This window comes from Pantherophis guttatus, chromosome 12 (assembly GCF_059756535.1).
Source record: "Pantherophis guttatus breed Tessera chromosome 12, ASM5975653v1, whole genome shotgun sequence".
Lineage (NCBI taxonomy): Eukaryota > Metazoa > Chordata > Lepidosauria > Squamata > Colubridae > Pantherophis > Pantherophis guttatus.
In genome coordinates, this window is record NC_142074.1 from 21,292,001 (window position 1) to 21,312,457 (window position 20,457).

At 46.8% G+C, this 20,457-nt stretch overlaps 1 protein-coding gene across 1 annotated transcript; it reads left to right on the plus strand.

The window, feature by feature from the left end:
- The first annotated feature begins 1,566 nt into the window (after positions 1-1,566).
- TMEM255A (transmembrane protein 255A) lies at positions 1,567-19,257 on the plus strand. The gene is made up of 9 exons (XM_034425911.3): positions 1,567-1,922; positions 5,595-5,737; positions 7,462-7,524; positions 12,467-12,556; positions 13,679-13,741; positions 14,691-14,779; positions 16,073-16,232; positions 16,729-16,869; positions 17,649-19,257. Exons 1-9 carry the CDS (start codon positions 1,865-1,867, stop codon positions 17,808-17,810), a joined length of 969 nt encoding a protein of 322 aa, XP_034281802.1. The 5' UTR covers positions 1,567-1,864; the 3' UTR covers positions 17,811-19,257.
- Positions 19,258-20,457: the final 1,200 nt, after the last annotated feature.

The following is a 20,457-nucleotide window of genomic DNA, read 5'->3' on the forward strand; positions in this document are numbered from 1 at the left end:
AAGAATTCTATTCTATTCTAAAACAACAACAACAATAACAACAACCTAAGTCCATTGAAATCCAGATCTGAGATTTGGCAAAACGATCCAAATTATTTCGCTGACTTCCAGCTGGAACCTCCAGCCATCCAGCCACTCTCTCTTTCTCCCATGTCTCCTGCAAATATGATTTATCTATTTTTCCCATCACTCCACCCCGACTCCACTCCGCCTTACATTCTACAGATCATCTCAAATGAATTGTGCACCCCCACCCGCCCTACAGAAAGAGGCCACACTGAAAAGAGGAATAACACTCTCTACATAGCCAGATAGATGTGTTTTCCAAAGCTGCTTCTATTTTTGGCTCTGGGATGATCAGGTTACACCGACTAGATAGATGTCTGGTGTTTTCCCCTCTTTTTAAATTATCTTCTGCCCCCTCCTGGCTATGTCTGACCCTCAAGGAAAGGATTTAATCCTGAGAGAGATTCAACTTCACACAACTGACTTTTTTTATTTTGAAAGGTTCCTTGAGCCTTCAAATAGGGCCGAGAAATCTCCTCCAGGAAATAGACACCCTGAATTTTAAAATTCTGAGCCCACAATCTTTTCGATCTCAATTCTGTATTCACGAGGAAGAATTCATATCAAAGGAACTTAAGGGACAAGCTATACTTTCAAATCTGCTTATTTTCAGACTTTATCAAGACAGTTTTCAACCAATACAGCTGCTTTATGAAAAAAAATTGCTGGTTTTTTTTTCCTTATTGGAAAATATTGGAATCTGTATTGGAAAATTGGATATTCTTATCCCATTGAAGGCCTTTTTCCAACTACAACTACTGCAATACCTTTCCTTTGGCCTTACATGATGTCACTTTTTCCTTGTTTATGAAGAATTTTGTGTATTCCTTTAAAAAGATATTCCTTTTGCAAAGACCTGCAGCCTTGTGCATTCCTAATTGATTCCTCCTCTTCAAATTATTTGAGAAGTAGTTTCGGCTGGACCTTGAACATCAAAATCCATCAGTCATGTGGTCAAAAACGAAGTGCTTTTTTTTTTTTTAAAATCCTCTTTACATTAAACCTGCTCAATTATCCGAAAATACGCCAGAAGGACCATTTATTGCAAACCCCAAACCCTTTTTTAAAAAAAAGATTAAAAGACAGCGAGGTAAATCTGTTTTTAAGATATTCCCTAGCGGAGGAAGCAGCCAAAATAGACGATCATCATCATCATCAATATGTTCTTAATGAAAGATTGGCCTGTCCCCTCTGCAAGGCCGGCGAATAAAGCAGATTGAAGGATCTTCTCAGAGCCGACCATCCTGGCTGAACGGAGAGTTTCAATCCAGGAAACGTGGCCACTGATGCATCATCTCAGAGACCATTTTCAATCGCCGGAGCCAAGATCTATTATGATCGTTGCCTTTTTGGGAATTGGGGCTTTTACGCCTGCAGTTTGCGTTCCAGGCGCAATTCTGGCTCTTGGGAAGGTTCCCCCACCCGCTTGGCTTTGCATCTCCCACCGCTGCAGAATCCAAAAGGACCTGTTCCCCCCTTTCCGAGCCCCCCACCCCACCCCACCCTGGATCGAGGGAGGCGCAAGGCTCTTCCAGGCTGGGAATCCGGCGCATCTCAACCCCGCGGCCGCGAATCGGCGCAACAGCTGGGAAACCCCACCACCACCACCACCCCTCGCCTCTGGACGCGCAGCTGCCTCCGTCAGGCTCTCTCTTCCCCGCCTCGCGCAAGCGCCACAAGCCGCCGGTTCCGACCGGGGAGCGCTGCTGGGAGGATGCTCCGCGCCCGGTAAAGCTGTGCGCCTTGCGGCTCTCCCCCCCACCGGGGCCGGGGGCGCAGGAGGCGCGCCGCCACCGCCATGCGCCAAGCTTTGGCTCCGCCGCGCTCCAGTGCGATCCCGCTCTCCACCTCGGTCGGTGAGTAGCTTGGCAGGGCGGTCAGAGGCAAGAAGGACTGCCGGGCAGGAGGACGGGGCGAGCCCCGCGGGGCCTTTCCAAGCGAGCAAGAGCGCGCCCGGGCGCCGTGCGTAATTGGAGAGGTGCCGGCAGGGCGCAGCAGCCTTGGGGTCCCCCCAACCCCGGTCAGCTGGAGAGGTGGGGTGATGGCTGCAGGGCGAGGGGGGCCCCCCGGTTCAGCCTCTCTCCTTTCCCTTCCTTCCTTCCCCCCCCTCCCCCAATTTCCAAGAGACCTGCTTCCCTCCCCTCCTCCTCACTCCAAATAGGGAGAGGATTTGGAGCAGCCAGCCTGAACTTTGAAGGGGTTTCCTGGAGTAAGCGTGGGGCAATGGACCTCTTGCACAGTGGGGTGGGTGGGGGAGAGAAAATGATGGGGGGCAAGCCCCCTCTCCGCCCCTTGGAGCTTTCCTAGGAAATTCAGGATGGTACCAAACAAGATAAGCATTTCAAAGAAAGGGGGAGGAAGCTGGCCAGCCAAATTGAAAGCACCCGGATGAAAGGTGACTACCCCCCCCCCATCCTTCAGAAACAGGGTTCTTCTTTCCTTTCCTCCCAGTTAGGATCCAGTTACTTCCAATGATCTCTCCTTCCTTGTTTTCCTTTTGGGATGGTAAAAGAAGAAGAGACCCTCCCCCCCCTAGTTGGCCATTGCTTTTGGGTTCAGAGAGAATTCATGAGTTGGTCGTCTGGTCCCTTCGCTTTCTCACGCCCCTGTTCTGCGGTTTCTCCAGGGGATGAACCAGTGGTGGGATTCAAATAATTTAACAACTGGTTCTCTGCCCTAATGGCCAGATGGGTAGGCGTGGCTCGGTGGTCATGTGACCGTGTGGGCGGGACCAACTCAACGTCACTCAGGTCGGTGGGTGCTTCGCCTTAGCTGTTACAATGTAATAAGGGTTAACCAGAGAGGCAGTTTCTATAAGCAGGGCAATGAAGATTAGGCTAGAAATACCGCCAGAATGTTCCCTTCCTGCCTTCCTTACAGGATTAGCCCTGTATAAAGTGGAAAAAAACAAAATAAGATTTCTTCCGACAACCGGTTCTCCGAACTGCTTAGAAAGTTAACAACCGGTTCTCCCAAATAGGTGCGAACTGGCTGAATCCCACCACTAGGATGAACCTAACCCGGTTGGCCACCTTGTGGGTCGGTGACCTACAGTATGTGGCCACCATTCACCTTCTAGAGCTGTGATGGCAAACCTATCGCACACGTGCCAGAGGCGGCACACAGAGCCCTCTCTGTGGGCGCACAAGCCATCCCCAGCTGCTCTTCTGGTTTCTGGCGTGCGCATGCCAGCTGGTCTTTGCACGCGCAGGAGCGCCAGAAACCCACAAACCAACTGGCCGGCGCACATATGCCTGTTGTTTGGGTTTCTGGTGCACACATGCGCCCACTTGCTACCTGGTCTTCAGATCTCCGGCGCACGTCCGCGCTCGCACATGCGTTCCAGTTTGGGCACTCAGTGCCGAAAAGGTTCGCCATCACTGTTCTAGAGAAAGTCATCTCAAGCTCACAGCCCCTGCTTTGTAGGTGTGTGAATGAAGATTCGGTTCTCCAAACCTTCTGAGAACCACAATCTTCATTTTGGGGTAACATAAGTGGATTTTTTTCACCTACAAGTGGTGCAGTGGCCTAGAGGTGGAGCTCTCGCCTCATAATCAGGGGGCTGTGAGTTCGATCCTAGGTAGAGGCAGATATTTCTCTCTCTCGGGCCCGTTGAGAATATATCTGCTGAAACAAAACTCCGCATTGGCGACAGGAAGGGCATCCGGCTAGTAAACACTCTGCTAGCTCCATTCAGTTGCCCAGACTCCACCCTGCAAGGGATTATGGGGTCGTTAAAAGGAGATGATGATGATGATGATGATGATGATGATGATGATGATGATGATGATGATGGATTTTCCTATGTCTACTCCAACTTTTTTGTTAAGAAAGTGACAAACTGGAATGCTGACAGTGTCAGATAGAAGCTTGGTGTGTGGCATGCAGTGTGTACTCATTTGCAATAATAGTCTGGAGCAGGGGCCCCCAATCCCCGGTCTGTGGACCAGAACTGGACCGTTGCATGGTAGTAACCAGGCCGTGCAAACAAGCGAAGCCCCCTCCCCGGGATGCAGGCAGCATGCAAAACCACGCCCTCTCCAGTCCATGGAAAAACCTTTCTCCATGGAACCGGACCGTGGTGCCAAAAACGTTGGGGGCTGTTGGTCTGGAGAATTCCAGGTAACGGTTGCAACTAACCGACCAGGTTGAATATAAAAATTCAAATTCAGGTGGTTTTAAGGTGCATCTGAAAATGGGAAGAAAGCCAGGATGCCAGCACAGATCTGAATTGAAGAAGCTGGAGATGTACCTACTGTACTCTGTGATTTAATATTTACCGTAGATGTTCTGTCCTTCATTAAACTTATTTATTAGATCGATGGCCAGCCTTTCCTTCAGGAGCTCAAGGTGACCTATATAGTTCCACAACCTACTCTTGTTTTTCCCCCATACCAACAACCTTGTGAGTTAAATTGGATGGAGAGAGAAGGTCTGGCCCAGAATCATCCAAAGAGCTTCCTCAAGCTTGAAGATAGATTTGAACTTTGATCTCCTTGGATCTGACAACTAAACCATCACATGGTATAAAACAAGGATTCCTTCTGATCACCTCTAGGCTGTCCTTTTCAAAGAGGGGAAAAGAATAAAAGCATAAAAAGCACCTTTTATTGGTAGAACATTGATTTTGGATGTCGAAGGTCTTTTGTTGGTAGAACATTGATTTTGGATGTTGAAGGTCTTTTGTTGGTAGAACATTGATTTTGGATGTTGAAGGTCTTTTGTTGGTAGAACATTGATTTTGGATGTCGAAGGTCTTTTGTTGGTAGAACATTGATTTTGGATGTTGAAGGTCTTTTGTTGGTAGAACATTGATTTTTGATGTTGAAGGTCTTCCTTGTAATCCAGGTAAAAAATAGCAGGTGAAAGTAAACTTCTCTCTCTGACCCAAGATCTGGAGATGATCCTACTAACGAGAGTGGAGAACACTGGAAATCATTAATTGGATGTTAACATTGTGTACGAACATGTAATATGTTCAGAAGTCTTCCTTTATGACTCAGTTCCATGGCCTGGAACTGGTTGACCATCTCAGCCCGCTGAGCCTCCAGGCGCCAGTACCTGGCCTTGCATTCCCACAGGTCTTACCTCTGCTTGGAAAGCCTATGCTCGTAGTCCTCAGTGAGGTGCTTCTGCTGAGCCTCCTTTTCAGTCAGATCCAATTTGAACTGAGTCAGCTATTTTGCCAACTCTTTTTCATGGTGGCTGCTTAGCTCCAGCAACTGCTTCCTGTTGAGGGCCTAAGGAGCCCAGGCAGGGAGGCGAGGATTGGGTGGGAGGGGAGGGGCAAGTAGAGGCTGGCGAGGCACCCCTCTACGTGAGTGACATCAAGTTAGCCATGCCCACCCAGTCACATGACCACCTAGCCATGCCCACCCAGCCAGTCGTTAAGGAGTTCATATTAGTGGTCCGTGGGATTTAAAATTATGAATTTAGTGGTCCCTGAGGTCCGAAAGGTTGGGGACCCCTGGACTAGTTGACAGAACAGGCCCGTCCTTTTATTGTTATCCCTCTGTGTCTCTTTCTAGGGTCTTTCAACAGAAGGAAGCGAAATTCCGTCTATGTCACTGTGAGCCTCCTCATCGTCTCGCTCCTAATTCTCACCGTAGGCCTCGCGGCGACCACACGAACTCAAAACGTGACCGTTGGGGGTTACTACCCGGGAGCTATTGTAAGTATAGAATTCCTGGACGGGAGGGGAAAAAACCCGGAGTCTTTCTTTGAAACACTTACGAGCCATTAACGATGGTAACACAGTGGTGTAAGGGACGCGGTGGCTCAGTGGCTAAGACGCTGAGCTTGTTGATCGAAAGGACAGCAGTTCAGCGGTTCGAATCCCTAGCGCCGCGTAACGGGGTGAGCTCCCGTGACTTGTCCCAGCTTCTGCCAACCTAGCAGTTCGAAAGCATGTAAAAAATGCAAGTAGAAAAAAATAGGGACCACTTTGGTGGGAAGGAAACAGCGTTCCGTGCGCCTTTGGCGTTGAGTCATGCCAGCCACATGATCACGGAGACGTCTTGGGGAAGCGTTGGCTCTTCGGCTTTGAAACGGAGATGAGCACCGCCCCCTAGAGTCGGGAATGACTAGCACATACTGTATGTGCAAGGGGAACTGTTACTGTTACCGTTAACACAGTGGTGGGTTTCACATTATGTTATTACCAGTTCACACATGCATGCTCGCTTTGTGCACATCCGTGGCTGGTTTGCGTCACACGTCTGCCTTCCGTACATGCACTCGGCCTTTTGTGCATGTGCTTTGCTCGCACGCGTGCCCCTTCCGTGCATTTGATTTAGGCATCAAAAACATGCCTAAATAGGATGGCATAGAGCCGGAGTGGGTGGGTTTCTGCTTTCCCGATTTCCGCTACCGGTTCGGGCGAACCAGTCTGAACCGGCTGAATACCACCTCTGAAGTAACATGATGCCCAGAATAGCAACGTTTCTTTCAGGCAGAGAAAATGGCTGTGTTAATAGGACATCTGCTAATAGGACATTTCCTCCATTCTTTTGTAAGGATGAGCCATCTTCAACGTAAAATCAGGAAGGGAATGATTGAAGTTTTGGAACAGCCAAAGGACAAAGAAATTGGGATCATGGGAAGAGATTTACTATCAATTCTAATGCAGCTAGTCCTGGCCCTACGAGCCCAAAATTCATGTCGCTAAGTGAGACTATTCTTAAGCAAACTCTTCCCATGTTATGACCTTTCTTGCCACTGTTGTTAAGCGAATTCCTGCCGGTGTTCAATGAGTAACACGGTTGTAAAATGAAACTGGCTTCCCCATTGGGCGGAGGGGAAGGGTTGGACTAGATGACTGACAAGGTTCCTTCCCACTCTGTTATTCTGCATTCGATTAGCGTCGCTTGTCAAAAGGTCGCAAAATGACCCCAGGGCACTGTAACCGTCATAAATGTAAGTCAGTTGTCGAGCGTCTGAATTTGGATCACGTGACCACGGGGATGCTGCAATGGTCGTAAGTGTGAAAAACGGTCGTAAGTCAGTGTTTTCAGTGCCGTTGTAACTTCAAACAGTCACTAAATGAACTTGTAAATTGAGGACTACCTGTATACATATTTAGCTCTTTGATTCCCCATAATTGTTAATCGGTCCCCATTTTTTTCCCCCTAAGACTGACTCAACTGGCTGAGTCTTAGCTGACCAGGAGAAAACTAGTAAGGTCAAATATTTATAATTATATATTGTATATTGCCTGATCTCTCTATGTTCCTGTAGATGTTGGCATAAAGGTATAGAAATATTTTGTTTGCGTGAGTTTATGCTCCTCCTTCCTACTCTTGTTTCCAAATTTGACTATGCAGGAGGGGGGGGGGAAGCCATTGACTTCCAGGCCAGAATGTAAAAAAAAATTTAAAGATCTTTTTCCCTTTTCAGCTGGGCTTTGGATCGTTTCTTGGCATTATCGGATCCAATTTGATAGAAAATAAAAGACAAATGGTAAGTCGCACCGCTGGTGAAATTATTTCTCTCTGTTCATGTAATAGAAATTTTTAAACAGAATTTTCTTTCGCTTCCCTCGCTCTCGAAGTTGACAATTCTGTCTGGTTGTTCTTTCTTTCTTTTTAATCGCTTAATTTGACGAGCAGGAAGTTCAGTAGTGTGGAGAGAAGCTTTTTTTTTTTCCCCTTCCACTTAATCAAAGGAATTTATAATTCAGCGGTAGACATCTGTCACAAGCCAGGATTACAACTTAATCCGCTTGAAAATTAGAATCGTGACCTGCCTGACCATCTCAAAACTGAATTATGTGTGTTGAGGGAAGGTCCTGAACTAATCCAGCCTTCACTGGAGACTAAAACATACAATGAATGGTTGCAGGAACTGGGTATGTCTAGTCTAGTGAAGAGAAGGACCAGGGGAGACATGATAGCAGTCTTCCAATATTTGAGGGGCTGCTACAGAGAGGAGTGGGGGGTCAAGCTATTTTCCAAAACACCCAAAGGCCAGACAAGGAATAAGGGATGGAAATTGACCAAGGAGAGAATCAACCTAGAAATAAGGAGAAATTTCCTGACAGTGAGAACCATCAACCGATGGAACAGAAGTTGCCTTCGGACGTTGTGGGAGCTTCATCACTGGAGGCTTTCAACAGGAGATTGGACTGCCATTTGTCGGGGATGGTGGGGTTGGACTAGATGACCTGCAAGGTCCCTTCCAACTCTTTTCATCTATGAATCACGTGAACCGCAACGCACCTAGTGTGGCCCAAGATTTCAGCCACAGCTCAGTGTTTGCCCCTGTTCTTGCAGAACCCAGAAGCTGGCTTGAGGCAGGAGCAAGGAAGTTAAGCAGTTAAGTTAAGCAGGAAGTAAGATTGGGTTACAACCCCTCCTTGTTCCATCAGAGTGCTCATCTCAGTTGACCAGTGAGTTCAGAATGACCCCTTCTCTGTCCTTTTTTTTTTAAAAGTCAAAACAGAGATTGAGACGTTAGCCCAATTAAGCCACCATGCATTAATATACACCCGTGGATTAAAACTGTATTTTTTAACAAACTGGAAGCTAATGAGGGTTGTTGAACTAGTTAATTAACTGGCATTCGTGACTTCTTCCAACTATTTTTGATTTCTCCTCTATAAACGGAAGGTGGCCCTTCTTGGCTGAGATCAACCATGGCCAGATATTTCAAACCGTGCCTAGCGAAGCCTATTTTTGAAAGGATGTTCTTATGAAGAATGCCACTTGATTCCTGATAGAGGAGGGGATGAGTCAGAGAGTTAACCCTAAGTCTTCAGAGAACTTTTCGGCTTAATTGTCTTCGCTGGGAATTGAAGGGGAAGTCAAACTCAGACCTCCTGGAGAAAGGATTGTGTAGGGCAGGGGTCTGCAACCTTAAACACTCAAAGAGCCATTTGGACCCGTTTCCCACAGAAAAGAAAACACCGGGAGCCACAAAAACCCTTCCCGTGCCTGGCTATTTCTTGAGCGGCCACAAAACTAGCATATGTAGTTGAATTAAATATTTTGTTTCCTTCTGAAACTTTTCTTGGATTTATCCATGGTTGGCCTACCGGGGTTGAAAAGCTCAATAAATCGCGTGCCGGCGGGTTTCGCACATTGGCGGTTGTGACGCATATTTTGAGTGATAGGGAGCCGCAGCAGAGGGGTGAAAGAGCCACATGCGGCTCCAGAACCACAGATTGGTGTAGGGTATGGAAAGATACGCGTGGAGGGTGAAATAGTTGGGTCCTTGGTCTGATCCAGCCACCAGACTTTTTTGTCCCAATTTTACTTGGAGATAGGTTGCATTCAGAATATTTTTGCATGCGGCAGTGCCGGAAACTGGAAGAACTGGTCTTATGTTTTCCTATGTGAGCATGTGCGCCTGCCAGCTGATCGTTATGTGCGCATGCACCCCAGAAACCCGGAAAAGTAGCTGGCTGAAACCGGAAGTTCAGTAGCTGAAACCGGAAGTTCGTTTTCGGGCGCGCGCATGCATCCTGGGCAGCTCCTCTTCCGGGTTGTGGCCCAGATGTGCGTGCATGCTCCCTTTTTGGCACTTGGGGCCAAAACAGTTCGCCATCATTGCCCCATACTATTATAGACAAATGTTTGTCCAATTCTTTCTTAAAAGCCTCCAGTGTGGAGCATCCACAACTTCTGGAGGCAACTTGTTCCACTGGTTAATTGTTCTGTCAGATAGTATAACCTCTGTCATTAAGTCTTGTAGTAGAGAGCTTAAGAAGTGTCTTATCTACTAAATCAGAGCATTAGTACATCTGACTTGGTACCTGTTAACTCAGGTGGGCAACAGCTTTCTGGTCTCTTAAACCGAGATCTTTCTACCACTTGATTGACTCAACTGGAAGACGAGGAAGTTGGATCTGGCTCTTGTGCCATGTACAGTACTTCCATTATTTATTTGATTTTTATTTATTAAATTTATTAGCCACCCATCTTACCACAGGATAACGCTGTGCTTCTTCCTAGCCTCTTTAAAATTTCCTCCCCAAAAACTAAGGTGCGTCTTATACTCCGGTGCGTCTTATACTCCGAAAAATACGGTAGATGTAGAGGCAGATGAAACACTTAGATCCGTGATGGTGAATCTATGGCATGCGTGCCGGAAGTGGCATGCAGAGTCATCTCTCCAGGCACGCGAGCCGTCACCCGTTGCTTTTCCGGGTTCCAGTGCGCCAGCCAGCTGGTTTTCCGGTTACTGGCATACATGCGCGCATACGCAAAGACCAGCTGACAGGTGTGTATCTGCGCGCTGGAAACTGGAAAATCATCCCCTCACATGTGCACTGGTTTCCGGCACGCGTGCACTCCTGTTTTGGCACTCGGTGCCGAAAAGGTTCGCCAACATTGACTTAGATTAAACATGAGTGATGTAAAAGGACGTAAGGTTCCAGCCAGGGGAAGAGCAGGTGAGATTTGCTAAAAGGTCAGTAAGAGTTGAAATACTAAAAAGGGCAAGAGATGATGGATAGATTAACAGAATACTTTTTTAATATGGGACTTGTTTTATTCATGATTAGAAAATAGAGATAGAAATTAGAAATCGGGAAAATATTACTGAGCATACTGATATAATACATTTTTAATAATAAATATATGTAAACATTAGAAATTGATTATTATTATTATTATTATTATGCATGTGCAAATAGTATTATTAGTATCTTTATTATGTGTAAAATAATTTGACCCGGACAATACTTTGTTCACTAAGCACTTATGGATGTTATAGAAAAAAGTATTTTAAAAAATTAAGAAAAGAAAAGAAATCTATGGGCCAGAGAAGTTCATCCAGATGATCAGTGAGGAACTGGATGTTATGTCTTCTCTGGGGGTTGGGAGTAGATTTCTTCATCTGAAGAAGGGAAATTCTGGCATCCCACATCTTGAGCTCAATTGTATCTGAAGTCTGCATCTCTTGGCTGGAACCATTTAGGCCATTTCCCATGGCTACTCTCCCTGGTGCAGTTTAGGGAGGAAGGCGGTGCAGGTAGGATCTTTATCTATTGGTTCATCAACTCAAGAGTTGCTTCTGTGGGTTGACCTCTTTTTAATCAGCCGAGTCCTCAATCTACCCATTGACACCCCATCCCCCCACCGGAAGGAAGAACCTAGAATCTGAATTATGTCATCAACTGCCGTGAACGTAGAGAAGACGGCCTGTAGTTTTTACCCTGAGAGAAAAAAAGAAAGCAGATCCATCTAACCTAGATAGGCTCCATCTTTGGGCTTCATTCGAATGGCCAAAGCTACTTTGAGGGGGGGCCTCCCCCTTGAGCTGAAAAACGGAGCGCCAGGAGGAGTCAACCCCAAACAATTACATGGCTTTCTTTTGCCCTCTCTGGACTGTCTCAAGACAGTACTATGGGATAAAATACCACAATATCTAATAAACCACCATGAAACAACAAACCCACTTCAACAGCTTTCACTTTCTCCCTCTCTTCTCTCTTTCTGAACGCGATTCTAAGACGTCGTTTAAACCATGTTTCATCACGGAAAAAGGGGAAATATAAAAATGGAAACAGAAGTACCTTGGGTTGGACCATCAGGGTGGTAGTAAGACAGGTGGAACAGCAATAGTCCAGGAGGCCAATGAGGTGTGGCCAGGCAGCTGGATTCCCTAAGTGACCAGTTGACCAGGAAGTGATGTTGGGATGAACAAATCTCTATTGTTCCGTTCCGTGTTGCATTCTCAGCTGTTCTTCCAGCGTTCTACTCCTTTGTGTTCTGTCTCCATGTCTCAGAACAGGTTGGTAGTACCTGGTAAATACAAGGATAGTAGGAACCATGGTAGCAGGAACTAACGAAGTGGTGAGGCTCTTCGAATTGTTAGTCGATACTTCCTTGCGGTAAACTAATTGCCTTTTCACCCAAATGATAGAGACCGTAGGCAAGCAAGACACGAAGTCCCCAAAGCTTGACAATTCCAGAAGATAGGTAGGATGAGAAAAAGCCAACAAAAGATGAGACAAGAACTTTTCATAGAAAGCCATGCCTAAGGTATTTAAGGTATTAAATAAATAAAGCCAGGCCTAAGCTGGCTGGCTGGAGAATTCTGGGAGTTGAAGTCCACAAGTCTTAAAGCTGCCAAGTTTGAAGACCTCTGCAGTAGATGCTGGGATAAAAGTTATTGAAATATTTGTTGACGTGAGTTTATGCTCAGTGGCTTTGTCGCTCTGAATGGTCGCTAAATGAACTGTTGTAAGTCTAGGCTGACCTACGTATGTGTTACCCTCGATGTGTGTAAACAGAGCGGCTTTCCAAATATCTCGCTGGCGTCCTGCCGAAGGGAATGCTGGTGGGTGCTTAAAATAGCTCTCGGGGTGTTGCCAGGAGGCAGAAGAAGGGCTGCCCGCTTGAAATGACGCACCAGCCAGCCCCTTTGGAATTGACCACTTTCTCCTTGTCCTCCCCAGCTGGTCGCCTCCATCGTCTTCATCAGTTTCGGGGTCATCGCTGCCTTCTGCTGCGCGATTGTGGACGGCGTCTTTGCTGCCAGGCATATTGTGAGTACTAGGGATCCAGAGGGCGGGAAGTTGGCAAACGCCCAGCCTTGCCTGCACGGAGTCGGGCGCGGGGAGTCCTCGGCTTCACGATGGCCGGTTTTCGCAGTGTTCCTCCCCCCCTCCCCCCAAGGTCTCGTGATCCGAATTCGGGTGCTCGGGCACCGGCACGGATTGATGGATGATGGTTGCATTGTCCCAGGGTTACTTCAGAGGTGGGCTGCTGGGGGTTCGCAGGGGTTCGGGAGAACTTCTAGCTAAGATTCAGTTCGGAGAACCCCCAAATCCCACTTCTGGCTGGCCCCACCCACTCTGCCCCTCCCAGGAGTCCCCACGCGGTCTGTTTTGGATGCAGGTAAGTGCAGGGCACACACGGAGGCTGAGGGAGGGCGAAAAACGGGCCTACTGGAAGTTTGGGAAGGCCTCTGGAGCCTGGAGAGGCCATTTTTGCCCTCCCGGAGGCTTGAGGAAAGCCTCCGGAGCCCGGGGAGGGCAAAAACACTCCTCCCGCCATGGTGCAGGAGGCCGACTAGGCCACGCCCACCAGGGCCACACCCACCCAGCAACCAGACAGAGAACCTCTTGCTAAAGTTTTTGAAGTCCACCCCGTTACTTGATCGCCATTTCTGACCTCCTGACAAGTAAAGTTAATGGTGGGGAGGGGGGAGCCAGACTCACTTAACAAATGTGTGATTCACCAGCCCAAAATTTCTGTTGCTAAGCAAGGCAGTTTTCTTTACGGCCTTTCTTGCAACGGTTGTTAAGTGAATCACTGCCGTTCTTAGTCGCAAGGTCGTTAAGTGAATTGTGACTTCCCCGTTGACTTTGCTTGTCAGAAGGTCGCGAAAGGGAATAGCGTGACCCCAGGATACTGCAACTGTCGTAAGTACATGCCAGTTTCCAAGCGCCCAAATTTTAACCACGTGACCATGGGGGTACCGCAATGGTCGCTAAGTGTGAAAACTGGTCGTAAGTCACTCTTTTCACTGCCGCTGTAACTTTGAACGGTCGCTAAATGAATTGTTGTAAATCAAGGACGACCTGTATTGGTTACTACTTTTAATTTTACACTATGGCCATTTGAACTGTTTTAAAAAGCGGGGGGTTAAACTTTTCTTTTTACAGGACTTGAGGCCACTTTATGCAGGACGTTGTCACTACTATGCCAAAAGTACCACCCAGCCCAAAGTAAGTCAGACTGATTTCTTTTCCCTTCCAGAGCCAAATCTTCCTCTCCCTTTAGAAATGTAGCTGTGATTTTATTTTATTTTATTTTATTTTATTTTATTTTATTTTATTTTATTATTCTATTCTATTCTATTCTATTCTATTCTATTCTATTCTATTCTATTCTATTCTATTCTATTCTATTCTATTCTATTCTATTCTTTTATTTTATTCCATTCCATTCCATTCCATTCCATTCCATTCCAAACTCATCAAGGAGAGAAGCAACCTAGAACTAAGGAGAAATTTCCTGACAGGGAGAACAATTAACCAGTGGAACATCTCCAGAAGTTGTGGATGCTCCATCATTAAAGGTTTTCAAGAAAAATTGGTCTGAAATGGTATAGTGTCCCCTGCTTTGAGCAGAGTGTTGGAATAGAAATCTCCAAAGTCTCTTCCAACTCTGTTATTTTATAATCCTATCCTTATAATATTATCTTAGAAAGAGTGCAGAGAAGAAGAACAAAGACGATTAGAGGACTGGAGGCTAAAATAGTATATGAAGAACAGTTGCAGGAACTGGGTATGTCTAGTTTAATGAAAAGAAGGACTAGGGGAGACATGATAGCAATATTCCAATATCTCAGGGGCTTCCACAAAGAAGAGGGAGTCAACCTATTCTCCAAAGCACCTGAGGGCAGGACAAGAAGCAATGGGTGGAAACTCATCAAGGAGAGAAGCAGCCTAGAACTAAGGAGAAATTTCCTGACAGGGAGAACAATTAACCAGTGGAACATCTCCAGAAGTTGTGGGTGCTCCATCACTGGAGGTTTTTAAGAAGAGACTAGACAGCCACTTGTCTGAAATGGTAGAGGATCTCCTGCTAGAAGGGAGTCCAATGTCTCTTCCAACTCTTGTTATTCTGCATGCCCCAAGAAGGGCCTCTTCACTGCTTCTGTCTTTCCCGCAGACCGTTTGCCACCCGCAGCCTCGGAGTTCCTGCGTTCCAAAAATCAGAACCAACACCTGCTTTTGTTGCGACTTGTACCACTGCGGAAGGTGAGTGGCGCAGACGGCTCTGTAACATCACCAATAACTTGTCATGGCGGCTCTCAAGCTGAGACAGTTTTGTAGTCTCTCAAGGAGAGAAAGGCCATTTCTGATTGGGTTTCATGCTGGAAAATCAGGGACTGTATCTTCCACTGCATGTCTCTCTCTTGTCCTTTCAGATCTGGTTTTGATAGCCAAAGTGTTTTGACCGAGCTCCCCAAACACGACAAAACCTCTGTAGTTGAAGCAATGATTCCTTTATTAGGAGCGCTGGCAGCCCCGGCAAAAAGTTTATCTCATTGCAGGCTAATAAGTCCATCTGGCGGGAAGATGAATAGTTGTCTGCCACATCTATTCATCTCCGCCCCCTGCCTTTTATCCCCGGAGCTAGGAGTGGGGTTTTGCTAGCAGTGGTGGCTCTTCCAACACAAGGACCAGCCCATAGATTTCCAGTGCTCTCCTCTCCTCTGCCTTCTGCACATCCGTGTGTGTCAGGCACTGGACCCAGCTGTTCCTCCTCTTCCTCATCAGCCACCTCCAGACCTGGGAGCTGTTGATTCTCCATCTGAGGGCTGATGGACAGTCCAGGCTCCGCCTCTGTCTCTCCCTCTCTGCCAGCTCCACTCCCTCTTCCCCCTCGGAGCTCTCAGGTTGCCTTGATGCTGACCCAGACTCCCACGCCTCCTCCACCTCCTCCGATTCGGCTGCTGGAGGGGCTGGCAGCCAACAGGCCACAACCAAATCAAAATGCCAGGTCCTCCTCCACAAGCAAACTTGGTTAGCTGATGCCCCCAAAATGGTCATTTGGGCCCTCTTGAAGTCTTATTCTTTTTCTTTTTTTTTAATTTGATTTATATGCCGCCCTTCTCCGGGGACTCAGGGCGGCTTACAATGCGTTAAACAATAGCCTTCATACTTTTGTATATTTTATACAAAGTCAGCTTATTGCCCCCACAAACCGGGTCCTCAATTTACCTACCTTAGAAAGGATGGAAGGCTGAGTCAACCTTGAGCCTTGGCGAGATTCGAATTTACTAATTGCAGACAGCTGGAGTTAAATTACAATGCATTAGTCTGCTGAGCTATCCAGGCTCCTAGATATTCATCTAGATTCCCAATCTTACACATTATCGTTCTCGAGTTACGACCGTGATGGGGCCTTCCCCTCACAGTTGTAAATCAAGTCACCCATGTCGCTGCCTCGATTTTATAATCTTTTCTGTCATCGTTTTTTTAAATCTAGGAGGCTGGGAGGTTTAGCTTTGATACCGTTGAGAACATTTGCTTCTTTCTGTCCAACAGGAAGGAGATTTCCGGCGGCTATTATGAATTCATCGATGTCAACAGTTGCCAAGATATCGTCCACCTCTATCATTTGTTGTGGTCGGCAACAGTGTTGAATATCTTGGGTTTGGTTTTAGGCATCATCACGGCGGCCGTCCTGGGTGGTTTTAAAGATATGGTAAGTCCGAATGCTGGTAAGGTGGACAGGTGGTCCTCGACTTATGATCACAATTTAGTCCAACATTTCTGTTGCTAAGGAAGGCAGTTGTTAAGTGAGCTGTGCCTCATTTTATAACCTTTTTTGGCCAGCGTTGTTAAGCCAATTGTTGCAGTTTTGAAGGGAATCATGCAGTTAAGGGGGGGAGGGTGACCAGTCTTTAGGATCTGGAGGACTTACTCCGAGCATAAACCCCAATGAAATGAAGTAAGGAGTGATGGAAAGAAAGGACATGTGGACTTCAACTCCCAGAATTCCCCAGCCAGCATAATTCTCAAGCATGAACCCGAAGACAAGCCATCAAACGAGGAAGGAAGTGATGGAAAGGAAGCAAAACTCAAATACGAAGTAGGAGATGTAGGAAGCAGATCAAGGCTCTGCCATAATATGGCTGGGGAATTCTGGCCTTCCAATCTTCCGATCAGATCATAATAGTTTTCTCCGCTCTTGTTTTCAGATTCCCGCTCATCCGACTCTTACCTGCACGGTTGAAAACACCCGGCCCGCTGTGTCCTATTACTCACGACCCCAAGTGACCTCGTACAACACCTATCACAGCACGCCTCACCTGCCGCCGTATTCAGCGTACGACTTCCAGGTACGGTACCCCGGGCAACCTTGGTCTTCAGCCCCATCCATCAGGGAGCAGATTCTCTTCCAGTGAAAGCTCTTGGAAAAGGTGACTGCTGGCCGTTGTTGACTTTGTTGCAACATCCCCATGGTCGCGTGATCAACATTCAGAAGTTTGGCAACTGGCATGTACTTATGACAGTTGCAATAGCCCGGGGCGGTGGTGTCACATGATTCCGATTCGGACGAGCAAAGTCAGTGGGGAAGACAGATTCACTTAACATTATATTGTTTTTTATTCCAATAGAAATAGAAATAGAAATAATAGAAATAGAACAGAACAGAACAGAACAGGAGCAGGACAGAGCAGAGCACAGCAGAACAGAGCAGAGCAGGACAGGAGCAGAGCAAAGGAGGACCAAACAGAACTGAACAGAACCACAGCAGAACAGAACAGACAGAACCAGAGCAGTACAGAACAGGAGCAGAGCAGAACAGAACAGAACAGGAGCAGGGAAGAGAAGAACCAAACCAAACCAGAGCAGAACAGAACAGAACCAGAGCAGAGAAGAACAGGAGCAGAGCAGAGAAGAACCAGAGCAGAGCAGAGCAGAGCAGAGAACATGATTCTTTATTGACCAAGTATGATTGGACAAACAAGGAATTGTCTCCGGTGCATAAGCTCTCAGTGTACATATAAATGGTATGAGGTTTCTTGCTTGAGCAGGGGGTTGGACTAGAAAACTTCCAAGGTCCTTTCTATCTGTTATTTAATTTTTTTCTCTCTCTCTTCTGTTCCCCTTGTAGCATTCCAGCCTCTTTGCAACCTCCAGCCCATCCGGTCTGCCGGAGGATCTACTCTCGTTACCGCCCTCGCCGAGCTTGGTCTGGTCCCCAACTGGTGCCCCACCTCGTTACTCCCCACCGTATTTTCCACCTTCCGAAAAGCCGCCCCCTTATTCACCGTGAAGACCGAGAAGGGGGAAGAGGATGCAGCCACCTTGAACTACCCACAAATCTTTGGAAGAAGCAAACCGGCACGCCGGACCTTTCCTCAGTTTCCCTTCTGTACCGGGAGCCTTGCATCCATCACTCTTGAGCTGGGGGGGGGCTCAAAGTTTGACCACTTTTAAAACAGGTGGACTTCCGACGCCCATGGCTGACTGGGGCATTCTGGGAGTTGAAGTCCACACGTCTTAAAAGTTGTTGCCGAGTTTGGAGAGATCCCTGCTGAAGGGTGATCAAAAGTGCCCTGGATCCTCGCTTGTTTTTAAAATGACGGTGGGAGATTTAACCGTGGCCTATTTTTTTTAAAGAAGAATTAGCTTTCTTCTCGTGCTCTCTTTGAGCGAATTGCTTGTTAAAAATAGCCTTTTGGTGATCTGGGAATTAACTTCAGCTCCTCAAAAATTGGACGCCTTGGTCAAACTGTCGGATGGACGGCGCCGTGCATTTCCCAAACCGGCAAATTTATTTATTTGACCCAAATGACTCTGCGAATTGGAATCCCTGCGGGTTTACGATAAGACTCCTACAAAGCCCATCATTGTTCACCGCTAGAGATGATGGGAAGTTCAGCCCTGTAGCCGAAGGGGCAAAATTTCTCTGCTGTTCGTTTTGAGAAAGTCGGAGTACATGAAATTAATTCTTTAAAACAGAGTGTGGAGAACGGAGAGACACCCAAACGACAAATCTGCAAAATGGCCAAGAATGAATGCAGGGTGGTTTATGGATTTCAGTCCTGCTGATTGAAGAGGCAGCCCTATCCTGACACCCAGTGGTAGATTCATCGGAGTTGTGCTGGGAAATTAAAAAAAAAAACAGATTTCTTTTCTTTGAAATAAGAGAAAAGCTATCCCGGTGTTATTCAACCTTAGCACCTTTAAGATTTGTAGATTTCAACTCCCAAGAACTCCCCAGCCATTGGGAGAACTATATGCTACTGAAACTCTTATTGTGGTGGTCTTTAACTGGATGAAACAGTGCCTCATAGGGTACCTGTTTTTGAACCAAGGTACCTCAAATGGACTAATTTACAGAAATGTGTCCAAAATCCAGGTCCTATCACTTCTTTAGGGAATGAAATTTGGAGAGATTGTGACTGCTTCGGTTTTATCAATTGCTGCGGTCCTGCAGGGATGCTGCTGCGGTAATGAGATCTTCCTTTTCAATGTTCCGTGACAGTTTCCCAGGCAGTCTAGCAATCCCTTGCTGCCTCCTCCACCTAACAGCAGCCTGGTACGGGGAGGAAAAAAAAAAGAATTGGTCCCATCAACAGCTATAGCCATTACATCTAAATTTGAGGTTTCTTTAAAAAAAAGAAAGAAAAAAGACTTGGAACAGGTGCCTCTTTTATACGTGTGTGAGTGTGCATGTGCACACCTGGAAACTTTGCATGAATAAATGAATATTTCTACCGCTTTGCACGTTCGGTTTACTTGCTTCACACCCAAGAGGTGCTTTGTTGAAAATTTGGAAGTACAAATTGTGACGTCGGGACGAAAAGATCGTGCACCTCAAAAACAGGGTGTTTTTTTTACTTGTAGCATTTCTGGATTAAACGCTCTCGCCCAACATGCGTTAAAGGCATTGGGGCTGACAGGAGCCATGGCTCAATCTAGAGAGTGGGCAAGCGCAGATACGTGTATGATTAATGCCACGATACAATGCTATAAATAAACGACCCTTTTTGTTATAAGACCACACATGGTAAGTTTCATGAGCGTGCCACTTTCCAAACTTCTCATCTTAAAGCTGTGTTGGCGAACATTTTCGGCACCAACTGCTGAAACGGGAGCGCGTGTGCGTGCGCCCACACATGCCAGAAAATGGAAGAGCTACCCAGTGCGCATGCGTGCACCGGGAAGATTATCGTCTAGTTTCCGATACACGTATGCACACCGACCACCTGGTCTTCCAGTTTCTAGCACGCATGCGCACACAAAGAGCCTTGGCAGTACAGTGGTCTAAGGCACCCTGTTATTAAAGCTGGTTATTAAGACCAGCTGCCTGCAATTACTGCAGGTTCGAATCTCGCCAAGGCTCAAGGTTGACTCAGCTTTCCATCCTTTCAAAGGTAGGTAAAATGAGGACCCAGATTGTGGGGGCAATAAGCTGACTTTGTATAAATATACAAAAGGATGAAGGCTATTGCTTAACGCATTGTAAGCCACCCTGAGTCTCCGGAGAAGGGCGGCATATAAAGCAAATTAAAAAAAAAAAAAGACCAGCTGGCCAGCACGCCGGAACCCGGAAGACCAACGGGCGACGGCTTGCGTGGCCGGAGAGATGGTTCTGCGTGCCACTTTCAGCACGCGTCCCATAGGTTCGCCATCACGGTCTTAACGACTTTGAAAACCGAGCTGTATAATTTTAACTGATGTGCCCCAAAATCGGTAAACGTAAATGGGTTCCAGAATCTTTGGGGGCATCACCTCAAGTTGATGCTTTGATATCATTGCAAACTCAAAAAGTATGCGTCATCCTTGGCCTGTGACCGTTAACATTGCTCGTCCGTTGTGGATATATATATATTGTAACAGCTGTAAAACGGATGGGATGTTAAGCAAATTTGCAGTCGCGAATTTAAACCTCGCAGTCATCAAACCAACCGGTG